Below are 27,300 nucleotides of genomic sequence, written 5' to 3' on the forward strand. Positions count from 1 at the left end.
TTTTTCGGTTATGTTAGTGGTGTTGTAGATGAGGTCAGACAGAATATTGAGAGGAAGAGGAGCTTTGCGATCAAGATGTGCAAATTACGCGTGTTTTTCAAGTATTTAAGACGTGTCTTCTTTGGCGTTTCTCATAAAATAGCCTGTCTGCACAATATTAGTGTTAAGCTAAACTCGTGATGGATTATCGCATCTGGAAATAAATAATTCCTGGAAGTTCATCCTGTCCAGGATTTGTTTGAATCTGGAAGTGAAACTTGTCTTGCGCTTCAATGGTTTAAACAGAATCCATCCTTGAGGCCCAGGATACATTATAAAAGTGTCGGTCAAATTTCAGACCAGAGATGGCAGTGAATGCTGTTTAGTAGCTGTTTCTCTTCGAATGAATCAGTTCAGAACTAGGCCAGGTGGTTAGGGCGCTCGACTCGTAATCTGAGGGTTGCGAGTTCGAATCTCCTTCGCACCAAACGTGTTAGCCTTTTCAGCCATTGTAAGGTGACGGTTAATCCCACTATTTGGTGGTAAAAAAAGTAGCTCAAGAGTTAGTTAGTGGTGATAACTAGCTGTTTTCCTTTTAGTCTTACACTGCTAAATTAAGGACGGGTAGCAAAAATCCAAAACAAACAAACCGTTCGTACTTAGATCGAATAAATGTAGCTGTTGTACCACTAAAACCAGTTAAGGAATAATAGGAGTTTACTGTGTCCTAACTACAACAAGGCAGACATTTTATTGACAAATAATCTGAATGATATTCCCGAGTTTATTTTTTTGCAAAATTTTTGCCAGGCAATCAGTCATGTATGTTCATAAGCAAGTGTATACTGTTGAACTCCATATCCGTGATGGGCGTCTGCAGACAAATTAGAAATGTAATTCTTTCTTTATTCATTCAACATACAGCTGCAAGCCTGCAGCATGTCTTAAACTAACCTTATAAATATCAACCTCATCTAATGTGATTGAGGTAGTTTGCCTGTTCTCTTGACTGCGATGGCAAAATGTACGGGTCCATCGCCCCTTGATTTTGAATTTGCCTTTTTCCCCCGGAAATACCTTTCTAGACGCCCATCATGATCGTTTAGTACTACGGACTTTGCAGTCCGATAAATGAGAAACAAAAAAAAAAGCATATGATCAAAATGGACACTATTAGACCCATTCCTCAATCAGAATTACTTTTAGTTCATCAACACTGATTAGGAGTGATTCACGTTCTGCCAGATTATCCAACAGAGATTAACTGCCTGTGAACGAGCTGGACTCCTAGGAAGTAGCAAACCAGTTGAACGCAGTTGGGTAGGCGTTATCGTCTTTATGGTACTTGTAGTGCCATGCCACACCATACAAAGGTCCGTGATAGATGTGGCTTTCTCTTTACAGTTATATCTGACTGACCACTTTCCAAATGTACATAAGTCTTAAATTTGGTGGCAGTGTGAAGCATGATTCGTTTATGGCCAAGACCTTTACCTATGTCGTTTGACCTTTCCTTACCTTTTTGACATTACAAGAAAGATTGTATTGTGACGATGGATTAGAGGAACGCACATCATTGATCGTCTGGCATAAAATCTGACCTCAAGAAGTTTGTTTATGACCGATTATATGCTGAGTTGCAGTGTTTTACAGGGTGATTTACGCTGCTCAGATTTCAAACCAATAGTATCTGTGATCTAAAAATTTATCTACGCCCAGCTAATTCATCGTTGCGTTTGATAGACTTTTATATGATCCATTACTCCTTAAATCATGGAAATATCTAGAATCAAAATGGGTCTCCTTACACACACACATACTGCTGCCCTTTAAACTTCTAACTGAGAACATACTGTGATTTATTTATTTTTTAATGTTATTGAAGTGTGTATATCAGATCATACGGCCAGCTATCTAACACTTGTTGTGCATAAAAATTAACTCATTCCTGTCATTAGCTTTACTCAACAATAGTGCTTGTGCCTTGAATAAGCTGAAAATATTAAAAACAAACAAAACCGTATTATTCCTTCATTGTTTAGATTAGTGCAATTATTCTGGGTTTATTTTGTTATCAGTAAATAGTTAATAACACATTCGTAAAAAGAGGTTTCAAGAGGGCACTTAATTTATCAAGATAAAAGTTTAAAAAATTCACTTATTATTGTCCTTCGTTGTTACAGCGACAAGTCTACAGATTCACAACGCTAAAAATCAGGGTTTCGATTCCCCTTGGTGGACACAGCAGATAACCGTACGTGGTTTTGCTCACACAGACGCTTATTATTATGAATTATTACTTTTTTAAACTTTCACTTGTAGTCAAATAAAATTAAAGATCTCTTGTTATCAACTGTTGCTCTCTCTGAGCAACACAGAGATATTAGATCAGAAACTGCAATAAGTTTGTTCTTTTAACCGAAATCTATTTGAATAGTATTGTTGTTATCATTTAAAAATTAATCTCCGTCTTGTAAATGTTTCCCACATATGCTTACATATAAGCCTGGCATGACTCGTAATCTGAGGGTCGTGGGTTCGAATCCCCGTCACACGAAACATGCTCGCCCTTTCAGCCGTTGGGGCGTTGTAACGTGACGGTCAATCCCACTATGCGTTGTTAAAAGAGTATCTCAAGAGTTGGCGTTGGTGGTGATGACTAGCTGCCTTTTCTCTACTATTACATCACTAAATTAGTGACGGCTAGCGCGGATACCTCTCGTGTAGATTTGCGCGACATTCAACAACAAACAATACGCTTGCATAAATATCATTTTTGTAATTATATTGTACTTAAATGCCATTCTTATAACCATCTTCCATCTGAATCTTATTACTGTAATAATCTTCCATGTAAATCTCACTCTTGTAATATTTATTCTCACATCTGAATCGCATTTCACCTGAATAACTTTCTTTTAATAATTTCCCACTTCACTCTGATCCTTATAATTACATTCGATTTAAATATTCTTCTTATAATAATATTTTACTTATATCTTATTCATGGTATGGTCTCCCTAGTTCGTAATCTCAATCACATGACGGTCCGACATGGCCAAATGGTTTGGACACTTGACTCGTAAACTGAGGATCGCGGGTTCGAATCTTCATAACACCAAACATTCCCTTTGAGCAGTAGGGTTGTTATAATGTGACAGTCAATTCCAATATCGTAGCCCAACAGTTGGCTGTGGGTGGCGATGACTAGCTACGTTCCCTCTAGTCTTACATTGCTAGTCCTCGTGTAGATTTGCGCGAAATTAAATGATCATCTTCTTACAAGATAAGCTATTTTAAACAGAAATTTAGTTGTAAATTGTTTAAAAATTCATATTATTTTGATACTTCTGTTTCAGCCTGAAATGAGATTTAAACCGAATTAAACAAATACCGCGCATCTTTGGCTGTTAAAGTTAAGAGACTGGCCGTGATTTTCTCAGACCCATGTAGTAGCTTCTGTTGTGGACAAAAAATAACTACAATAACGCTATTAAAATTTTGCAGAAATTTATAAAATCATTTGGTTTGCGTTTATAAGAGAATTTGCTGTTAAGTTATACGTATTTCAACTTGTAAGATAACACAGAAGATAACATTCACCAAAATCTCTATTACTCTGTAGAAGCCTGGAACTGTCATAACAAGTTTCGATTAGTCCTGTTTTTCTGATGTTTGTGTTAAATAATTCTTAGTATAAGTACTTTTCAGAAAACAAAGTACTCTACTTTCCTTTTAGAAAACAACATACTTGTTAATTAAATATATATAAATAAATATCAATGCATATGTGTGTGTGTGTGTGAATCTGTTTCTTATATGTTTCCACATTTCTTGATCAATTATCACCAAACTTCAAACAGTGACACAGGATGACATGAAGGGGGTTTGTCCCCTCATCTATTTTCATACTGACAGAATTATTGAAAACAATATGTCTTTCTTTTCAGTTGGTACCTTAATGTATTTTTATTGCATTTTTAATGTTTAAGATATTAAGAAAACAAAATGGAAACACAATTTCCTATCCTTTATTGCAAACGGACGAGTGCACCAGATTGTATATTATAAAGCTAGAAAGTTGTTGAAACGATTTATGTATGCTTACAAAAATAAATCTATATTGAAAAAAAAACCTTTTTATAATGTTACATATTCATCGTTTTACCTTCATCTTGGCTAACTTTTTTAATGTTAAATGAGCAAATTACTATTTATTGCTATCTTCAGTATTGATAAAATAGCCACAATTGATACAATAATTTCATATTTGTAAGTTACATTGAATAATATATTTTCTACGTCATTATCTCTTTATCCAATAAGAAAAGAAAATTTTCCTTTAGCAGATAGGGCACGAGTATAACATTTCAGTATGTAAACTGTAGTAGATATCAAGCGAATATACCTGTTGGAAATAAATTTGCAAAGATAATGAAACACGCCTGATGGACGCATATACCGTGTTACATCTCTTGTTTCTTATTGTATCTTGTAAAGCTTTGAACAAATCATCAGAAACACAAAGTGAGTTTATATTCTCCTATCATTCAGATAGAAGTATATTATAATTCATTAAGTATAAAACTTTTGTTTTACGTTTTAACTACTAAAATAAGGTATGGATTTAAAACATCATAATTAAAGCTATTTACAGGGAACAGCTAAACGAGGCGATATCGAAGTTTACGTTCATATAATTGTAGTACAAAGTTACCAGTAAAAATTATTTTCAAATTTCGATAATGAACATAATACTAAAATACGAGAGAAACGATATAAATACTGTTGTTTGTACATAACATTACCAATAAATATTATTAAAAACAACAACATTAGCATAATAAACAATAGCAAAATGTTGTGATTGTATAATAATATTTTCACTAAGCTGCAGAATAATGTTAAAATAATATTGTTTTCAAAGGATAGTAGTGATAATTACACAAAATAACTCTACCAATAACATGTTTAGAGGATGTTCGCAATTAGTGTTATTTCGCAGTTGAGTGGTAGAAATGTAGTAATTTTCTCCACAGGAATACCAGTAATATTCCATAATAAATGATTTTTTTTTTCACAGGACAGCAGTATGATGTAATACTTGACGTGATTTCCACGTTTTGGGAAGAGAAGGACATTGTTGTACTGAAATGTGCGTTCTACCAAGGTAGGGTTTTCATTTAGAGAAAGAAGGACATTGTTGTACTGAAATGTGCGTTCTACCAAGGTAGGGTTTTCATTTAGAGAAAGAAGGACATTGTTGTACTGAAATGTGCGTTCTACCAAGGTAGGGTTTTCATTTAGAGAAAGAAGGACATTGTTGTACTGAAATGTGCGTTCTACCAAGGTAGGGTTTTCATTTAGAGAAAGAAGGACATTGTTGTACTGAAATGTGCGTTCTACCAAGGTAGGGTTTTCATTTAGAGAAAGAAGGACATTGTTGTACTGAAATGTGCGTTCTACCAAGGTAGGGTTTTCATTTAGAGAAATTTACTTAAAACGGGAAAACAGAGAAGAGTATTAGTATATCAATACTTAAGTAAGAATCCACGTTTATTTTATTTTTGGACTTCTCTCATAGATTTTGATAAATCGACTTTGAAATTTGTTTCTAGGCTCTTGATTCCATACAGAATGTAAACGAAGAGGGATGTTTCGAAAGAGTCATTAAGATAGTCAAAAAATGAGGAACCAAGATTGTATTTGGGACTCTCGGGTTTGATTAAACAGACTTATTTCAAAATTGATATTACTATGTAAAGATGCGTTAAAAATGATGATATAAATATAGATTTTGAATAATTTTAAGTTAGAACTATGATTGTCAAAAGAGTTTATGGTGCTTTAAGGATTGGATCCACTAACTATCCATGAAAATTAAAACAGACATGTAAGAAATCGTCCAAAATCTGTTTAGATTTTCGAAATTACTTTGTGGAGTATCTGAATAATAGGATTAAGGGGTGTTAGGAGCTGCTCTCAGGGTTAGCTGCATAGATTTACTTGAAAACTGGTAAGAACACGTGAATGGTTGTCTAAAAGAAGATTTAGAGAATTTTCTTCGAGCTTGTTTTTCCCATAAATTTTCACTGGTAATTTACTAGTAAATAAATATTTCAATAACATTTTAATTTGATGACATATTGTGCTTAGATAAACATTTAGCAAAATACTTTCAACACACTTCTCTTTTATGAATATTTTTAAACGTCCAGTACACACTAATTATATCTATTAAGGATAATAATTGTTTATAAGCATAGGTGATGACCGAAATACGTTAATCAAAGTAATAATGCAAATTACTTTTTTATCATTCAGTAAAGTCTTTTATATTCCTAATCGTTGGTAAAATGCGTAATTCCAGTTTTTGTTCCAGGTGCTCCTCTTCCCTAGTGGTAAAGTATTCGGACTTTAAATGCTAGAAATTTGGTTTCAATACCTCTGGTGGGTAGAGAATAGATAGCTCATTGTGTAACTTTGTGTTTAATTACAAGCAAACAATGTTCCAGGTTTTTCCTTTTTTATATAGTATTTTTTAAAAATTGCTCTTTATTGTTTGTTTGTTTGTTTTTGAATTTCGCACAAAGCTACTCGAGGGTTATCTGTGCTATCCGTCCCTAATTTAGCAGTGTAAGACTAGAAGGAAGGCAGCTAGTCATCATCACCCACCGCCAACTCTTGGACTACTCTTTTACCAACGAACAGTGGGATTGACCGTCACATTATAACGCCCCCACGGCTGAAAGGGCGAGCATGTTTGGCGCGACCGGGATGCGATCCCGCGACCCTCAGATTACGAGTCGCACGCTTGGCCATGCCGGGCCAGTGCTCTTTATTGCTGAGATGCTTAATGTAATGTTAGCCTGACACGTAATTTTTTTCAGAGATCTGGGACTGACGTGGCCCAACGGTTAGATTGTTCAGTTAAGGATCCAAGCTTTTACAATTCTAACCGTGATACCTCTGAACGCACCCCACGCTTTCAGTTGAGGCCACGTTATAAAAGTGACAGTCAATCTCCTTATTCGGTTCTAAGAGATAAACAAAAATACTTGTGACAGCGGGTTCTACTGACTGGCTTCATTCCTTCTAATCAGTAATTTAAAGTTATGGACGATTATACTTAAACCCCAAGGGGTCTTTGACATGATCGTTTAGCCCACATACACATAATGTGCCCTTCAGGTTGAAAATGCAAATTCCATTATCGGGTCTTTTAATTTACCCAGTAAAGTATTCTGCATTTGTAGTTTCTCACACTGCTAGAACCGGGTATCGATACCCGTGGTGGCAGATGGTCCATTGTGTGGTTTTGTGCTTAATTCCAAACAGTCAGTCAATCATAACTCTAAATGCTAGTTGACATCTTCTAGAGTTGGGCATTGGAGAAAGGCGTAATGCTACCTTTATTCGTAACATTTCTTTCCGGAGTTTTTCTTTTAACTAGTAAAATACAAAAATTTGATCACTCATAATAAGTTTGATGTCAATCTACTTGTGTGACAGTAACTAGTTTATTCACATGAAGCTAAGCCTCTATAAAGAAATAAAATAAACTTCAAGAAGTAATGGTGTTTGGAATTCTACTTTTAAATAGCTTACTTTTTGGTCAGATTGAATGATATTCAGAATTTCGTCTTTCTAAACCCTTTTTTGCTATGAGTTTTTAGTGCATCGTTTACATAAAGAAATGAATGCATTTTTAATTCAGTAATTAGTTCTTACGGCCCGGCATGACCTGGTGGTTAAAATGTTCGACTCGCAGTCTGAAAGTCTTGGGTTTGGATCACCGCTGCCAAACATACTCGCCCTTTCAGCCATGGGGCGTTATAATGCGACAGTCAGTCCAACTATCCGTTGGTAAAAGAGTAGCCCAAGAGCCGGCGGTGGGTGGTGTTGACTAGCTGCCTTCCCTCTAGTCTATCGCTACTAAACTGGGGACGGCTAGCGCTGATAGACCTCGAGGATCCTTGAACGAAATTTAAAACAGAAGTTAGTTATCAGTCAGTCCAACTTTTATTTCTCTTTAAAGGAAACTTCGACATCGACGATCTGACGTTTGCCTTGAATAGGCGCAGGTTTTCTTCTACATTGCTGTCGGTGAACAGCAAGACCGACTTTCATCAAATCCTGCGGTTGACGGAGGATGTTTACAGCGGGAAACATCACCCACCAGTTGTAGTTCTTTGTAAAGATAGCTGGTTGTCGACTTTAATTCAGGAGGTATCAAGTCATTAATAGTCTCTTAAGTTTTACTCTAATAACTCTTAATTACGCATATCTGTGTGCTGTGTAACAATTGAACACATTATATTATGCCTAAATGTTTGTGCAGTTAAGAGAAGCGAGTTCACATATCAATATATTCATATAAACTCTTGTGGAGTTATTTTAACGTAATGATACGAAAATGAACTGAGAAAGTCCTCATTTGGAATGTGATATAGGCCCGGCATGGCCAGGTGGTTAAGGCACTCGACTCGTAATCGCGGGTTCAAATCCCCGTCACACCAAACATGCTTACCCTTTCAGCTGTGGGTGCGTTATAATGTTACGATCAATCACACTATTCCTTGGTAATAGAGTAGTCAAAGTGTTGGTGGTGGATGGTGATGACTAGCTGCCTTCTCTCTAGTCTTACACTGCTAAATTAGGGATGGCTAGCGCAGATAGCCCTCGTGTAGCTTTGCACAAAATTAAAAAACAAAAAATGTAATATTTATGTTAGTATTACAGCACGGTGTCCTAATTGTATGAATTTATCATTTATCAGATCTAGAGTATAGTTCAGGTTTTACATCACTTACAATTGTGTGCGTAAGTGTGTCCTTCCTTAAAGTTTATACTTTCAATTTACAAAAGTGGTTACGTGGCTATAAATGTTGCGATAATCCAATTTTGTTTTTGTTTTTAACTCAGGACCTTTCATACACCAAATGAGTACCTTATTAACTTAGCTAAAGAATTAACTCAGAGACAGTTGCTGGTAAATCAGTCCACAGTAATTCAAACTATTATATTAGTTTTTTCTCAGGAAAAATGGCCCCAAATTGGGCGTCAATTTTTTTATGATTTATTTCTCTTAGTCACAGATGTGAGTAAAAATTATTGCATTCTGATTATCCTTCTATGAACTTTGTAGAATGTCGTCCTAATTTTCGTTATTTCACGAATTTTAAGAACGTAAATATTTCAAATATTTGTTTTGCAAATAAAAAACAACTTCTTTTTTGAATTTGATTAAATTATAATTTTAAAATTACTCTATTACCTTTCACGGTAGCAGATCAATTACTTTATCTGTAGAAACGTAAGATACATAATGAAATACTGTTTATTATATGTGTTCCTAAAAACAGAGTCTGTTTTACATCTTATGTTAAAACCGAAATCGAATTCATGAGTTGAAGAATAACATTAATTTTACGTGTTGCTTATGTGAGAAGGTAACTTTAACTGTTAAAAGATTGTTTGTTTTGAATTTCGCGCAAAGCTACAAGAGGGCTATCTGCGATAGCCGTCCCTAATTTAGCACTCTAAGACTAGAGGGAAGGCAGCTAGTCATCGCCACCTATCACCAACTCTTGGGCTACTCTTTTACCTACGAACAGTGGGGATTGGCCGAAACATTATAACGCCCTACGGCTGAAAAGGGGAGCATGTTTCGTGTTACGGGGTTTGAACCCACGACCCTGAACTTACAAGTTGAATGCCTTAATTACCTGACCATGCCGGGCCCTGTTAGAATAAGCTGAGGAACCAGAATGCTTTTAACTACGGTATAGCATACACGAATTATTGGTGATATGAATCTGAAACTTTAAAAATCTTTGACAAGTCATAGACGTATCTATAGAAATACAGAAGTTACAAAATCAATTCGAACACACCATATTGATAAAGTTACCAAACTAATGTGTTTTTTTATTAGTCATTGAAAATTGCTTTTAAGTATTACACAATTGTTCATTATAGTTATGATATGCCATTTTACTGATTTATTGATTAGTTCGTTTTTTATGCACGCGACAAGGTGCAGAAATATCCTATTATCAGAAGAAATGCCGACTGGATTCTGTTCAGGACAAATAAAGCTAAATCGTTAGCTAGTTTTCTTCCAAACGGGATGTCGCTTTTTTGTCAAAAACTGGTAATTATCCAGCGACTGGTGAAAGTCACAGATAAGAAGGTAAGCAACACGTGAAACAGTCTCCAATCAAAATAAAGCATGCTGATGGGGGGGGGGAGATAAACAGCATAGATTGGAGTTTAATCATGAGATAAACACCAAGATGTAGTTTAATGATAGAGTAAGAGTTTAATGGAAAGATATATGACTGCCTGTTTATTGAAACTGTTAACAACAATGTCTAAAACAATATACGTACAACAATGAAACGAAGCTCAAAGACAAGGCAAACATAGTGGGGTATAATTATAGTTGTCATAAGATATTATGTTAAACCTATTACTTTTAAACACTGTATTATTAGTCTAATCCCTCGGGAATTTACAAGAGATAGAAACATATATAATAATGGTATTTTGACAACACTATATTCGTCATATCCATTACTGACAATGCTTTTCGCTCAGTCTGGAGCTATTCAGGCTGGCTGGGATACAACGAACACAGTAGCACCTCTTCAGGCAAGCATAATTAATTACAACCACGTTTCACCGTTATGTAAAAGACAGTCACACTATATAATAATACTGAAAATAGATTAATAACAGAACAAGAGCAACATGTTGTATAAAGGTAGAGTTTAATAATGAAAAGGTAAACAGTGGAGTGTATTTTAATGACAAGGTAAACAATGAATTGTTCTTTAATGAGAATATGAAAACTTAGTGAGGTGTTGTTTAATAATAGAGTAAAGAGCATACGGTGTAGTTTAATGACAAAGTAAGTAGCACAGAATATAATGTAATGACAACATAAAAACAGCAGTTAGATGTAGTTTAGAAGAAAAAAGATAAGAAACAGTTGTATGTTGTTTAATAACAGTGTAAACCACAATGAAATGTAGTTTAATGACAGTGTAAACTACAATGAAATATAGATTAATGACAGTGTAAACTACAATGAAATGTAGTTTAATGACAGTGTAAACTACAATGAAATATAGATTAATGACAGTGTAAACTACAATGAAATGTAATTTAATGACAGTGTAAACTACAATGAAATATAGATTAATGACAGTGTAAACTACAATGAAATATAGATTAATGACAGTGTAAACTACAATGAAATATAGATTAATGACAGTGTAAACTACAATAAAGTGAGAACATTAACATTGTGAAATATGATGTTAACTCAAACATTTAATGATTTTAAGTTTAATCCAAGGATAAGGATTGACGAATTGGTCTTTTAATGACTAGGCAACAGTTGAGTTTAACAAGTAATGTTTACTAAATGTCACTGATTGTATTTCACAAGTTAGTTCTCTATTCCAGTAGAGTCTCCCAACTGTTTGGTAAAGTAAAATCTAGTACGTCTCTAGGTCACTCACAGTTTCAGCTTCAGCGTTAGGTTACTGGTCGTCTGATTCAGAATAAGGTTTATAACATTCAAAGCAAAAGACTCAAACAGTTATAATTGCAGTTGTAGCTACTACGATACGGAAAATACAAAAAGGGCACATCGTACATTTACGTATAATGGGTAGTCATACTTCTGAGGTTGGTGGTTAACATCACAGTTTCTCTGAAAGACCTTGCGAGGAACAAAAAGAGAATGCGTATTCTTTGTCGTCGACGAGAGACGGAAAGCACGTGAGAAAGAAACATTCCCCCGATGTACCAGTGCTAAGATTCTGGACTTACATTACTAAAATCCAGGTCTCGATTCTCTGTGGTGGACAGAGCACAGATAGCCCATTGTGTAGCTTTGCGCTAAAAAAACCAACAACTTTCATCTGACGGAAATAGTACTCCAAGGGTATAAATGAAGTAACAAAATACGAAATAACATTCAAATATAACAAATAGAATAGCTGACCAAAAGAAATTCTAAACAACTCATTAAACAGCTAAATATTCAGGTCGTTAAAATGTTTCGTTTAAACTAGACTAATGTCAACAGAGTTTCTCAACTGTATAGATGAACCATCTAAATACAATGTTAGTGGTGTGTGAGTTTTAAATTATCATGGTTGAATCTGGTTATTACGCGTTTTTTTTAAAAAACTTCATTAGCTAATTATATGCAGTACGTAACACCTACATCAGACTGGAATCCGTTCCATTAAATAGTCCCTTTTACTAACCATACTGGAAACGGTTCCATTAAATATTTCTCTCTACTAATCAGACGGGGAACCGTTCGATTAAACAGTCCTCTCTACTAACCGGACTGAATTAAATAACTCATTACCAATAAGATTGGGAGACGTTCCTTTATATAATCCCCTCTACTAACCAAACTGGGAACCGTTCCATTAAATAATTTAATGTTCCACCCATTTCAACCCCTTCAGATGACGGCATTTTTCTGAATACAAAACGTCCTTCATAGTCAAAATACTATATACAAAAACTGGTGATGGCTTTACATATTAAAAAACAACAAGGCATTTAATTAATTGGGATTAATCCAAAATTATCGCGGAATCAAAATCTTACGAGCAACGTAATATTCATGAATCTATTGAAATTAAAAAAAAAAAAAAGATTATGAATCTGGACTAGATTTGCATGATGTCAGGAGACCATTCTTTTCTTCTCCCATCTTGGTTTAAGAACATTAACGAAAATTCCGTCTATCTCTGAGATGCAGAGAAGAATGTTTAACAATAGGTTAACCACAGCGTATGTTTTATATTCAGTTACGACAACAGTGGGATATAACAGAGACAGTAATGGGTGACAGTAATATGTTTCCAAACTACATAAAGAAAAAGTGTTATGTCGTGAAGTATATTAAGTTGTTGAAATGTAAATTTTTGTCAATTTCATGTAAGGTATTTACAAATCAGAATAACACGTTATTATTTATCTATTTCAATGCCAGCTATTTATTATTATTAGCAGTTATTTTTCCTTGAATTGACTCTTACTTACCATTCAGATGAAGTGGCGAACCAGTAAACTAGTTTTACTGTTTTCAGAACGATTCAAGCAACCACAGCATTGGCGGGAGAAGAAAACACTAGTAATTCTAATCAAATTTAGCATGACGTTTTTATCTAACTTTGCCCTAACTGATTTTTTTTCTAGAGTATAAATAATAGTATTTTAAAGATATGCCTGACAAGCATACCAAAACTGATTACTACGATTCATAACCTTTTACCACAAAAGTGCCCTCTACCTTTTGGGGCTTTGGGTGCTTTATAAGAGTGACGGCAAAAAGCCATCTTCAACCACCCCCAAAAGTTGGTAGTGTGTACTAATGACTATCTGCTTTATTTCGCGTTCATCAGTTACAAATTTGTAACAGTTACGTGCAGGTAGCCCTTGTTTAGTTTTGCGCGAAATCCTGAAACAAATATAATGTTTTAGACTGATATAAGTTCTGAAGAAGTTTAATAAACGTCTTGTTTTTAAAACCAGGACAAAGATGTCTTCAGAGTTACTCAGCCTACTCGATGGGCTATTTTTTCTTGTAACAATACTCGCCATGTTGCTACTTGGACGACATCTAAAGGTTTCGCGTTCCTTGATATTTCACAAGACAAATCCAAACACGAAAGATTAGACTTCCAAGGCCGGCTTCTTCGAGTTGGCACTCTAAAGGTATGGTTCACTGTGAAAAATGATATTATGTTTTTTTCATTGACTAGGCTTGCAACTGCTCTCCATTTGTTTATTAAAAAATAAACTCAAAAAGAAGGTTCTATTGTCGTTAAACAAATCATGTCGAACGATACAGGTAGCTTATAAATAGAACATAAAATTTTCCCTAACAAATATAGTGATATAATAAATATTTATTGAATACCACTTACCTAGGTTTTATACAATGATTTATATTAAATATAGGACCCCTTCTGATAACCTGAAAAAATATTTTTTTGAGAAAAATAAACTTCATAAAGTCTTCAATGATAACAAGCGAAAAAAGAAAGGGTTTTATGAAAATTCAGTTATGATCAGATGTTTAAAAAATCACTTTTCATACGTTTGCACACAGTCAGTACCGTATATATCTGACACGAGACACAATGACTCTTTTATCTCACACTAATTAGATGTCATGCATGTTTTTATGGAAGCTGAGCTCTATGTGGATGAAACTCTTGTACAATTCTGAATTGCATTGGATGGGATGCTATCCCCTTATGTGATATGTTCCAAACATGCTCAATATCGTTTATACCAGATTTCGTCCACCCTCTCGATTGCCTCCTGTTCAAGATGTGTAGTGATAATCTTTGGCGGATGCAGGTGGATATTGTTATCAACCAAAAATAAGCTTGATCAAGTTGCACCACATATGTTTTCACTGTCATACCGAGAATAATTTCATGGTACCTAAAAGTAGTGAGGATGTTGTGGGTGACATGAAGGTTCACTCTTCTTTATATATTGATTTCAGCTAACACTATGTCAAATTGTTAAAAACGCTTTTTTTTCTCAAATGAGCATGATAATAAAACAATTAAAGTAATGACGAAGAAAAATATCTCCTTAAATGGGGGCACTTAAACAGCTTTGGGCCCTAAGCAATTGCTTAAGTTCAAGCTAGTAAGTGCCACACTACTATATACTGAAAAATGTTCCAATAAAAAAAGACAAAATACACAACGAAAGTTATAACAACCTTTCTGGTGTAGTTCAAACTAAGTTATTTCTTCTGTTGGCTAAAATACAATTATTAAGTTGATTAGAGTAATTCCTGAAGGAGGTTTAGATATTATTAATCTTTATTATTTCTAGTACAGGTAAATAGTTACGGTTCCTATTCTAGAATGGCACATTTATCTTAAATTCTTAGCGTTATGACATGATAATATTATCGAAGAAGTATATATTTAAGTCAAATAATTGTTTTATTTTGCCTAATATACAGGTGTTTTATTTCTCCAGAAAATTCCTCATATTACCTATCATGTTCGAAATGATAAGAATGTTATTGGAGATCAGGGTATAGAAAACAGCCTCCTGAACACCATTGCAGAACATCTGAATTTCAGGTTGGAGATAATTCTACTTAGTATTACATAATACACATTATGAACTAACATGCTTGGAGTGACCCATTTAATAACATGTTGCCCATTTTTTTCTATGAACTACAGGAGCTAGAAGAATGTTTTATGTATGGTGTTTAGAGTTGTATTTTAATCATTGCAGCAAAACTATATTTATAAAGTATTTGAAAAATATGTAGCAATTAAAGTGCATGTTCAATTTTCTAACGTTTTTCAGCAGACAAGTTGTTTAGAAGATTAATATTCACAAACACATAATTACAATAATATGTACATCATAACTTATAATTATAAATTGAATTAATTTGGGCTTACATCAATGATTTTGACATTTTGTGAAAATATTTTGTCTTTGCAGCTTTCTCACCTATGACATCAATTTAACATATTTAACTTCCAAGTAGCTGTTAGAAATTACATACGACTATGTGCAGATAGCTTATTTATAGCTTTGTGCAAAATTTTTAACAAACAAACGCTTGTATTCTACAATACCATAGTTCTTAGTATTAGATTCAATATATGTATGAATAAAATTAAATTAACGTATATAATTTTCTATTTATTTAGTTATAAACTTGTTTTGCCACCAGATGGCTTGTTTGGAGCTAAGGAGAATGGAACTTGGTCAGGTATAATGGGAATGGTTATGAGGAAGGTAATTTTTGTTTTTTGTTTCCCTTGTCTGCAAAATATTAATATGCTTTCTCCTTAGATTACTTTAATGAACATATTAATATTATCTTCAACTTGTAATCACAGCAAGCTATCTACGTAAATCAGCGCTAAAACTGAACCAAATGATTGATATGAAAAGTAATAAAATAAAAATGTACAATGATTAGAAGTTTCTGGATTCATCAGTTGAGTAATCTATCTTTTAGACATATCTTGGCTGTAATCCAGGTCATATCTCACGTGATTTGAGCAGTTGTTGAGTTTTAAATTAATTTTATATCAACGTAATAAGCTAACAGTGCAAAATAGTCATATCGATAAATAACACACAAATATAAAAAAATTAGTTACTTTCTTTTTCTTTATAATCAGATGGGAGAAAAAAATTTAGAATTAATTATTGGTCTAATCTGTGCTGAAGTTCAACTAAAAAAATTTTATTTTTATGTAGAATGTCACTCATCAGTAATATTTCTCATCAACTTGAACTAATATTACCGTACGTTCCTTGAAAGCAAAGCAGGAAGAAAAGAGAAAAACTAAAAAAAAACATTTTAATTCTTTCAGCAAAATTAAACAATGCATCGGACTAAACTCTATTAATGAATCTTTAGAAGATGTACATGATCCACCAAATAAACATTAGGTTAATATCAAAAGAAGCAATACAATTTAATGACATAAAAGTTGTGATGTACATTTTTACGCTGTAATACTAAACAGGATTTTTTTGCTCTTCTGTGATTTGCTTTTATTTTTTACACTAAAGTTCTTATATTTGAAAAAACCTCATGATAATAACGTCAGTATTAAGAATAATATTAAGCTCTTACGTCTTGATATTTATTGCCAATAGGAAATGTCAATAAGCCAAAAGATTTAACACTTGAGTTTCAAATTTTCAAACTGTATTCCACATTTTGTTCTTTATGGGAGTGTCTAATAGGCTATAAACACGTGCATATATATATATATATATATATTAGTGAAAATAATTACATTTTAATTAAGTTATATAAGTAAAATCATAGGAAAGGATTACGTTAAAAACAACAAATCCAAACCTCTGACTAATTATATAATTTGATATTTTAACCCAAAAACAAACCGAAACAAGAACAAAGTAAACAAAAACAAAAAACGCTGCATTAACTGAAAATATCCCAAGATACAAGCTACAATGTGGGATTATGAAATGTACCTTAGGTTTTGGAGGTGACTGTTGAAGTGGGACCCACATAGCGGTGGGGATACGCCGTCTATCAGTCTTAACCTCCATTCGCCATTCTCACATAAGGGATAGCAATAGATATAGAATTAGAAATAGAAATTAGGAGAGCGAGAAATTAGTGGGTGGGGTTTATACTAGTTTAGACAGTTGGAAGGAACACTTCATGCTGGTATATTTCGTTTGCTGTGCTGTCCGTTAGTGCCTTTCTACCATATTGGGGGCTGGAATGTTGACATCAAGAGGTAAGTTTTTATCTTACTTATCCCCAAATGGTAGTATTTTATTATTTTAATTTCAATTAATTCTTTACTTGGGAGAGCAGAGACCTTCCGACATCTGTCTGCAGGCAGTGAATGGTGATATAAATGTGAGACGTTGTGGGCTTGTGCACCCATATCTTGCTCTCCTAATTTCTACTTTTATCTCTTATGTGAGACTGGCGAATGAAGGTTAAGACTAATAGACGGTGTATCCTTACTGCTATGTGGGTCCTACGTCTTCGGTCACCCCCAAAATCTAGGATACATTTTATAATCCTACATTGTAGCCTGTACCTTAGGATATTTTTAGTTGATGCAGCATTTTTTCTTTAACTTGTTTTTGAGTTAAAATAACAAGTTATATATATATACATAGACAAATATATATTTGTACATGTTTATAGTCTATATATATATATATATTGACAATTTTATATTTCAATTATGGTATATCTGTTAGTGTAACTTAAGGTCCTAATTATATCAAATGACTTATTTAAAACACGGTTTAAATGACATACGTTTGTGTGCCCTGATGTCTTAATTGCACGAAATAACAAATAATATGATAAAGTGTTTGACGTGAACATGTCTCGGCAACTGTATTTTATTTTAGACAACCTGTAACATGCGTGTTTTGTCTCAATGAAAGTGTTTTTGATGGATTCTATCATTGGTTACGTGTCACATTTCTACGGCTTTGCCAATCATTAATAGATAGATAGTTAATATAATTTGAACATCCTTTGAACTTTTTATGATTTACTTGATAGATAGATAGTTAATATAATTTGAACATCCTTTGAACTTTTTATGATTTACTTGCAGGAAGTGGACATGGGGTTGACAGCTCTGGTTGTTACCTACGAAAGAGAGGAAGACATGGATTTTACTGTTCCGTACAACTTCGAGTTCCTCACATTCGTCACGGCTGTTCCTGGTTTCGAACATCGTGCGTTGGCTATCATTCGGCCTTTCACTTGGCAGGTAATCTTTAATCTCAATGTAATCATTTTCGATTTTAAACATAATCCATTCAGTTAGCATTATGGAAGTTATCTGTGGATTATCGGTTTTAGTCAGAGTTATGTTGAACTTGATTTTCAAACTGGTGTTTGACTCTACAATTAAAGATATTTCTTGAATGTATATATATGTATGTATTTTCTTATAGCAAAGCCACATCGGGCTATCTGCTGAGTCCACCGAGGGAAATCGAACCCCTGATATTTCTTGAAAACGCAATCTACAAACAAACTTTGCTTTTTATTTTTTAATTTCCGGGTTGTCAGTAGCGAGAAGAAAAAGCTTGTCAGTTATCCCATAGAATCTCCACCCTTCTCAGAGGTCTTGACTACAGTAAAACTACTTAAAGAAAATAACCCGACATAAACACTTCAAATGAAAAAAAAAAACACAGATGCATGCGCTCACGAGAAAGTTCTTCATGCAGACACAGTTTTAGATGAAATAAAAACAACTTCAAAGTACAAGTGAAATTGTAATTGATTTGCTTTTAGACGAAGATGTTATAATATAATCTTCCGAGAACAGAATAAAAATCAAGATAAATCCAATATTTCATTATTCAGCTGTAAACAACTCCCGTTGTGTGTTGACAAAATTTTGTCTTTCCTTTATCGTTGCTTACGTGTGATTTGAATATTAAGAACAGGATATCTGTGAAAACGTTCTTCAGTATGCATAACAGGGACATTTTATCAAATGGACAAAAGGGGTAGTTGCCCAAGGCTTACTGCACAGTGAGAGTAAAACAATAAAAAAAAAAACCATGTCTGTATAATAAATAATCATAATAAATCATAATTGACAGCTCTGTCTACAAAATCCTGCTTACATTTCTCATAGCCGTGTTCCTCCTTGAGTTTTATAAAACTTTCAATTTTTTGTATTAGACCCTAGCAGTTATACCACTCGTTCATTCAGTTATTTGAAAACTTCAACGCCTGACGATGTTCGCACCAACTTTTCCTTGCAAACTCTTTTCTAGCATCTGCCTCAGGACAGTTTTATTGCCCACTGAATATAACCCAGAGTATGTTCTTTGTTATTAAGCTCAAAGCAACACGAAGTGCTATCTGTGTTCTGGGCATCATGGATATTGGCAGTATAAGTCCATAGACATATCACTGCATCACAAGAGGGTTCAACACAGAGAAATACGACAAAAAAACAAACGATGAATGTGTTCCCAACAATGGTTCCTGGTTTAATCGTATACATATTAAAACATTAAGAATCGTAAAATAATATATATGTATTTTAAGTTATAATTAGATATTATACATTTCAATCAAACTGAAACGTGAGTTAAAACTTTTGAAACTTAGACATTTCTATTAATTAAATATATGAATGAACGTCAAATATAAAATGCGTATCAACTTCTTTTGTTAAGAAGTGTGAAAAAGAGTAAATGTAGTGAGTTGTAAACACCTCACATATTCTAGTGAGTTGTAAACACCCACATATTCTAGTGAGTTGTAAACACCTCACATATTCAGTTTACCTTGGTGTTATTTCTCTTTTTTTACAACTATAGCTAACAGAACGGTAACAGAATGATTGTATTTCCTATCAGGAACTTATCTTTCAGTTAAGACATGATCCGGTATAGCCAGGTGGTTAGGGCGCTCGACTCTTAACGGCGGATTCGAATCCTTGCCACACCAAACATACTCACCCTTTCAGCCGAGAGGGCGTTATAAAGTTACGGTCAATTCCACTATTCTAGTGGTGCACAAACTTTTTGAGTCAGGGTTACAAACAGACTTCTCGTAACCGTTGGGAGCCACAAAAAAAGTGAAGATTAAAATCGTCCCACAGTTGTTTCACACAAGATGGACATCACATTTAAGAACACACAAATAACGATTACATCAAAGAGTTTGTACGTTATTCTAAGAAATGTTATGATACGTCAACTGTCACAAAGTCAATGCGATGGATGGTGCTGCATGTCATCTATGAGCTTAAAAATGTCCGGCTTGATGTTTGACGTTGAAAGACGCAAGACTGCTTCCAGATGATCATTAGTCAGCTGATTGCGAGAGTTGTTTTTGTTCAGTTTCATATGCGAGAAGGCCTGTTTGCAGTAGTACGTGCTACCAAACATGCTGGTGTGGACAAGTACGTTCTCTTTCAGATTAGCAAATGTATCAGGCAACGTTTTGTAGAAGTCAAGCAAACTGTTTTCTCGGTAAATAGCACGCAGTTCATCAGATGCCTGGAGATCAGTAAGTTCGAGCTTATATTCTGCTGACAAGTCATCCACTGACACACTGAACGGATCAGCAAAAAGTTTCATCAACAGTCTGCATTGGTCAAAGTCATTAAACCGTGAGTTCAAGGATTGAATCAAGGTATTTAGCTTCCCAACATAAACTTGTGTGTCAATGTCCTGATTCTTCTGTAGCTGTGACTGAAAAATGGGAAAGTGCAAGAAGTTGCCTGATGCTGCTCGCTGCCGGAACAACTGCAACTTTGTCCTGAAAGCTGGGACGTGATTTGCAAGCCGACAGACAAGCTAATTTTTGCCTTACAACTTCATATTCAGATCATTCAAGTGTTGTGTCATGTTGACCAGAAAGGTCAAATCAGCTTACCATACTGGATCAGTCACGGAAATCACTTCTGTGTCTTTGTTCTTGCTTCTAAAGAATTCTATCACCTCATCAATCAACTCCCAGAATCTTCTGAGCATCTTCCCTCGACTCAGCCAGCGTACTTCACAGTGATACACAAGGTCACCATAGTCTGAATCAATTTCTTCTATTGAGCCTCGTGATTTGATGAAATTAATGGTTTTCGTCACTAATGCCATCAGTGCCTGAAAACCAAGTTCTTTACTGCACAGGTTCTGTTGGTGAATAATACAGTACAACTTCACCAACTGTCTGTTCTGCTTTTCTCGATGCTTCATCAACAGTGCTACCAGCCCACTACTTTCTCCGGTCATGGCTGGTGCTCCATCAGTTGTTACACTTACCAGTTTCGTGAAATCCAATGAAATACTACTACACAGTCATACTGTGTCCTCGAATAGAGCAGACCCAGTTGTCTGACCCTTCATGGAACCCATGCCGATTAGTTCCTCTGTGATATCAAACGATGACGACACACCACGAACAAAAACTAGTAGCTGTGCTGTTAAACTGATGTCAATCGACTTGTCTGCTGCTAAAGAGAAGTAGACAAAGTTGGCTGCTTTATTTGTAAGCTGCCTTGTCATGTCTGCTGAGAGGTGTGAAATTCTTCGTTGAACTGTCATACGATTCAAAGCCACCGTCTGTAGCTTGCGAACTGCTTCCGGACACAACTTTTCCAATGCAGTAATCATACATTGCTTGATAAAATCACCATCAGTGAACGGTCGGCCAGATTTCGCTATCATCAACGAAATATCGTAACTGACCTCACATGCTGCACCTAAATCTGCTGACTACTTTGAGAAAACGTTCTGCTGGTGATTCAGCGACCGCCGCAGAGATTCAATTCGAGCTGTTCGTTCATCACCGACAACGTTGTAGAAATCTTTATGCTTCGATTCATAATGACGCTTTATACTGGATACCTTCACCATTGCAACTGTCGAATGACACAGCAGACAAATCACGTTCTTATGTTGTTGAACAAAACAGTATTGCGCAGTCCAATCATTATGAAACTGCCGGTTTTCGTCGTCAACTTTTTTTTTACGATTAGCTGCCATTTTTGTTACAAAATAATATCAAAATAGGGCTCGTAAGTAAATCTCGAAGAACAGTTGGAACGAATGAGATTTCGTAATTACGGAAATATTACATCATTGCGCCAATGATTAAATGCCTATGCATTAACGAGATTTGCTTATTAAATTTTCTTTATTGCTCGACACAAATATGGAACCATCCAGTATCTTATCTAATGCATATTCGTCTATAGCGCTTTATCTTCGCGCAGGCGCGAACTCTCTATGTTTGACTTTCCCGTTGGACATCGCGGACCACTCGGCGGCTCATCGCGGGCCGGATTTGGACCGCTGGTTGAACTTTCTGCACCACTGCGCTATTCGTTGGTGAAAGAGTAGTGCAAGAGTTGGCGGTGGGTGGTGATAATTAGCTGCCTTTTCTCTAGTCTCACATTGCTAAATTAGTGACGGCCAGTGGAGATAGCTCTCTGACAGCATGGATAGTATATGGAGATCAATTCATTAACAGAAACATGAGAAAGGACAACAAGAATAATTTAATGTTGGTTGCAGACGTTAAGTAGTGTTTTAGAAATAAGACATTTTATACCTAAACACATGTTCCTCATTTTACTGTATTTTATTTTACCAGTTAATCCACACTTGATGCTTGAGAAAATGTACTACAGCAAATAGTACCTCTTTTACTATCGTATTATCTTTTTCATGTGGTACCTTGGTATTCAACAGGTAACCAAAAGTTTCCACAAAAACGCAGATTCAGGAAATCTTAGGTGGGGAATGAATATAATACGGATAGCTAAGGAACAGAAATGTGCCAACGTACAAATAAAACAAACGTTGTTAGTCATAAGACAATGTGCGTGTCTTTGTTTACATCACTTACTACCGGTCCCTTATTTCTCGTTGCGACTATTGAGGCGAAATGAAGACTTTCCACATATGTTCCTCATGAGATAAGGACATTATGTTATTCAAGTTAGTTGAAGGGATTCTTGTGCGATATTGTGTAACTATAGATTACCTACATCTACGATTATTCCTAATGAAAAATTCAAGAGATTCGTTTTATTTCTTTTGAATTTCGCGCAAAGCTACTCGAGGGCTATCTGCGCTAGCCGTTCCTAATTTAGCAGTGTAAGGCTAGAGAAAAGGCAGCTAGTCATCACCACCCACCGCCAACTACACTTTTACCAGCGAATAATGGGATTGACCGTAACATTATAAAGTCCCCACGTCTGAAAGGGCGACCCTCGGATTACGATTCGAGTGCCTTAACCATCTGGCAATGCCAGGAAATAATATCAAACTAATACCAACATGTATCACACTTTGAGATAGGTTTGACGTGACTCGAGGAATAGAAACACGCACAGGATCAAAGTGATGCAGTCTTATATAGGATAGCTATTGCTGTACGTCAACTTTACCTAAGGGAAACACGATTAAGTTATTTCTACATCATCAGCACGGAAACGTAGACAAATTACGTCAATTTATTACTCCAGATGTGTTCTAAACTAGTTATGTAAACTAATAGTTATTTCAAGTGCATCATCTACAGTGTGGTTTGCGCCAAGTTTTCAATTTTGTCTTTTGTGTATGAGCAAAACTGCTTTTTCCCAGTTGTTTGAAGCATTTTAAAATGTCATCGTTAATATATGTATATATTCTGGAAACGTACATGTTGAATAGGAAATGTTGTTTATATATAGACTTAATTTTTTTTTCTCAATAGTTCTGTACCTACTTGAACTATGCTTTAAACACTTCTGTTTCTAGATGTGGATTGTGCTTATTTTAACACTCGCCTTTTCTGGAATTTTGATGAATGCTGTAGATAACATATCGGCCAAAGTACATCAAACATCCAGGAGGAGCTTAAAAGCTTTTTGGTTCATCATCGGTAACCTAACATCTCAAGGTAATATAGTAACACATGTCTACCTGATATTTCATATACTCTTTATAACCTGGTGATTAAGGTGCTTGACTCGAAAGCTTCGTGTCGCAGTTTCGAACCCCAACTCCATACGTGTTCACTCTTTCAACCTTGAGGAAGTTATAATAGTTCAATCAATTCCATATTTGATAGGTTGACGATAGGTAGTGTTGACTAGCTGCTTTCTCTTTAACGTATCTCTCCTAAATTAGGAATGACCAGTCAAGATAGGTCTCTAACAAATGGGTGTGAAATCAAACAAAGTGCTTCGTATCTATTTATTTGAGGACTTCATAGAACCTTAAAACCTGGCAAAATATTTATCTAAGGAACATATTCTGAAATCCTATCCAAGTGTAAGATTATTGATTATTTTTGGTTATATTTTCAGGTTATAAAAAATTCTTACAAATGAGTACGTTCCAATATAAAAAAGCGAAAATTTTCTGCATTTCACACTTACTTTTCTGTAATAACCTTAAGATGGGATTCATTGCCTTCATATGTGAGCCATTTATGCCCCAAAACACACATGTGGACATATAGAATTTTAAAACTAAACATTGTATGAAAGAGTGAACACTACACCGCTGTTAAGGTTTTTTTTATATACTGCATTCTTATATATAAATAATAATATAAATAGGAATAAACATGTGATTCGTGATGACGAGAAACCCACTTGAAGTAAAGATATATTTCAGGACAGCTGGTATGGGTACTTAAACTATTATTAATATAAAGTAGAGAACAATGTTACCTTCTTAGGAACAAACCTGTTAACCTAAAGATGACCTTAGAAGATGAAACGTTGTTCTCTGCATTATTTTGGTGAAAATGTTAATACTGATACCAGCCTTCCTGAGATATAAAATAAACCTATGTATGTCCTTACCGTTCTCTTATTACATAATCTTCGAAAACATTACACAGAATTTAAGCTTCCAATTGTACTTCTATATCTAAAACAATGTGGGTATAAGAGTAGAGGATGTTTTCGTATGTTTTAGGACACCACATTGAAGTTGCACCAGAACTTAGTGTTCGTTGTATGGCAGGCGCGTGGTTGTTAGTTGCGGTCGTTTTGTTGGCAGCCTATTGTGGACCCTTGACCTCTCACGTGACCTTTCCAACCCCTCTGAAACCCATCGATAAAGTTGGAGAGCTACAAGTGGCTGTGAAATCTGGGGCAATGAAAGCAGGGACACTTCAAGGGACTTCATACTTTCATCGCTTCATGGTCTGTAGTCATGTAAACGTTAGAAACGTTGAGCGTCTAATAGGTAGACAAAATTATATTGATTTAATAGTTTTGAAAACCTCTTATAATTTTGACTGTAGAGAGCGAAAATCTTTTCTTTTTTCATCCACGAACAGGTTTAAAATGAGAAACAAACTAAACAACTTGATAACCACAAACAAGTTAGGATAGGTATTTGTCTGAATTAAAATTGTACTGCCTTATGATTAAATATGTCTTATGAGTACTTGCCTTGATTCTTTTTACGCGTGACTGGCTTTAATTCATTAGTGTGGTCCTGTATGAAAGTTGACCTTTCAATAAGTATCCTTTATAGAACATTATTATGGTTATTTGTAGCTTGCGGAAGATGGAGTTCTGAAATATCTGGCGGACAAAATGAGAAAACATCCTAGTTGGGTGATGAATGATATTCATAAAGGCATTGAACGAGTCCTCAAGAGTCCTTATGTTTTCATTCATGGAAGAGTTGTTCTTTCTGCCCATGCCGCCATGTTAGGTAGAGACAGGTTCCACGTTTCCACCGACTGCTTCTTTTCTGACACTTTTGCTTTTCCTCTGCAAGACGGTTCTCCTCTAAAAACTGAGTTTGACAAAGTGTAAGGGAGGTCTTTAATTTATTACTTGTTCTGTAAATGTGATATCAGGGTTCAATACACCCTGTTTTCTACCAGTTATGCATTTATCAATGTATCTTGAAAATGTATTCTTCGTAACACGTCAAAATTCTAGTCTATAGACTACAACCTAAAAGTTTCTTTATAAGTCCAACGTTAATGAAATTTGTAGAAACATAAAATAATATTTTTATCTGTATTTTTATGTAATAATCTTCAAGTCAGTAAAATCATTTGTACAACATAGTTAAATGATCACCAAACATTTATAAGTAATCAGACCTAGAATGAAGGATAGGTAACATAGACGGTTACCTAGAGCACCAAACCACTTGAGGTCCTAGTATGAGTAGAGTCAGTTCGGTCATTTTTGCTTACGACGCTTGCTAAATTATCGTCGGCTATATGGAAAATATTACTATCTGAAGATTAGTAACAGTAACTCACGCTTTACTTGTTTTGACAACTTTAGTTTTAATATCCAAGAAAGCGTATTAAATAAATAAAAAACTGATTGTCATTTTTTAACATTAGCTAGTTTTAGAAGCTATTGTTTTTTGTTATGGTATCATTCTAAATCATACATATATTAAGTAATACTTTCATGGTCTGCTTGATGTAATTATATGAAGTGTTATTTGGTTTACAAGCGCCCAACCTCACTTAACAAAATATATACAAACGCCATCTTTTGACAGGTGTTGTAAACAGATTTCCCAGAGAATTTAATGCACAATTCACGCATTCGTTTATCACTACGCTTACCTTTTTCATTAAATATAATTTTGTCCATAATATTTTTGTGAAAAAGCCTAAAACGGGTATAATTTCTTTGAAATATTATAACTTTTTATGAAACATAAATTGGTGTTTCATTAGTCTTAAAATTAGTCATAATATTTTTGAATAGAAGTACATACTTCTAATAAAGCTGTTTGATCTATTTCTTACGTTTTTCAACAGCATCCGTCGAATTTGGGAAGCAGGATTGGTAGTACAGTGGGAAAAGGAACAATTGCGAAAGTATGAAAATCGAGACCTTATCACCACTGAAAATCCAGCTGACGCTTTCACATTGGTTGACATTCAAGGAGCGTTCATCTTGTATGGCATTGGCAACGCAATCGCCTTGGTAGCTTTAGTTGTGGAAAGCATAATCCAATGTCTGAAACAGATCATGTGTTCAAAAACTGAATAGGAAAACTGAAGTAACAAATCAAGATTCTTAGTAATGAATAATTTTTCAGATACACTCTTCTTGTAGAATTTTGAATATTTGTATTCGTTTGTAGGCAATGAAGGTGGTATATAAAAACATGTTCCACACGTTAGTTTTGAAACTTTATTATTATATCTTGTTTCATCGTATTACCCAAAAAACAAAATCTCAATACTACAATTTCCCAGGATATCAAATTACCTTTCCAAAGATAAATATGAAGTTGATA

General features: G+C 34.7%; 1 protein-coding gene across 2 annotated transcripts; it reads left to right on the forward strand.

Moving 5' to 3' along the window:
* Positions 1–4,385: 4,385 nt before the first annotated feature.
* On the forward strand, positions 4,386–27,178 carry LOC143253584 (putative glutamate receptor). 2 transcript variants are annotated; one of them, XM_076507670.1, is made up of 12 exons: positions 4,386–4,506; positions 5,063–5,149; positions 8,018–8,208; positions 10,019–10,174; positions 13,552–13,734; positions 15,028–15,134; positions 15,723–15,810; positions 18,150–18,308; positions 23,815–23,956; positions 24,985–25,214; positions 25,575–25,834; positions 26,816–27,178. In XM_076507670.1, the coding sequence occupies exons 1-12, from the start codon at positions 4,428–4,430 to the stop codon at positions 27,048–27,050; spliced, it is 1,917 nt and encodes a 638-aa protein (XP_076363785.1). In that variant the 5' UTR covers positions 4,386–4,427; the 3' UTR covers positions 27,051–27,178. The 2 variants fall into 2 exon arrangements, with proteins under 2 accessions (XP_076363785.1, XP_076363795.1); XM_076507680.1 differs by lacking the exons at positions 4,386–4,506; positions 5,063–5,149 and adding an exon at positions 5,398–5,449.
* The last annotated feature ends 122 nt before the right edge of the window (positions 27,179–27,300 follow it).

The sequence above is a fragment of the Tachypleus tridentatus genome, chromosome 1, assembly GCF_004210375.1.
Source record: "Tachypleus tridentatus isolate NWPU-2018 chromosome 1, ASM421037v1, whole genome shotgun sequence".
Taxonomy (NCBI): domain Eukaryota; kingdom Metazoa; phylum Arthropoda; class Merostomata; order Xiphosura; family Limulidae; genus Tachypleus; species Tachypleus tridentatus.

What these genes read in the sequence shown, in the direction of transcription:
- LOC143253584 (XM_076507670.1), top strand. Translation starts at nt 4,428, where the DNA reads ATGGACGCATATACCGTGTTACATCTCTTGTTTCTTATTGTATCTTGT. An exon ending in TGGGAATGGTTATGAGGAAG is followed by an intron (nt 15,811 to 18,149) that starts GTAATTTTTGTT and finishes ATTTACTTGCAG; the next exon opens with GAAGTGGACATGGGGTTGAC. An exon ending in CATACTTTCATCGCTTCATG is followed by an intron (nt 25,215 to 25,574) that starts GTCTGTAGTCAT and finishes GGTTATTTGTAG; the next exon opens with CTTGCGGAAGATGGAGTTCT.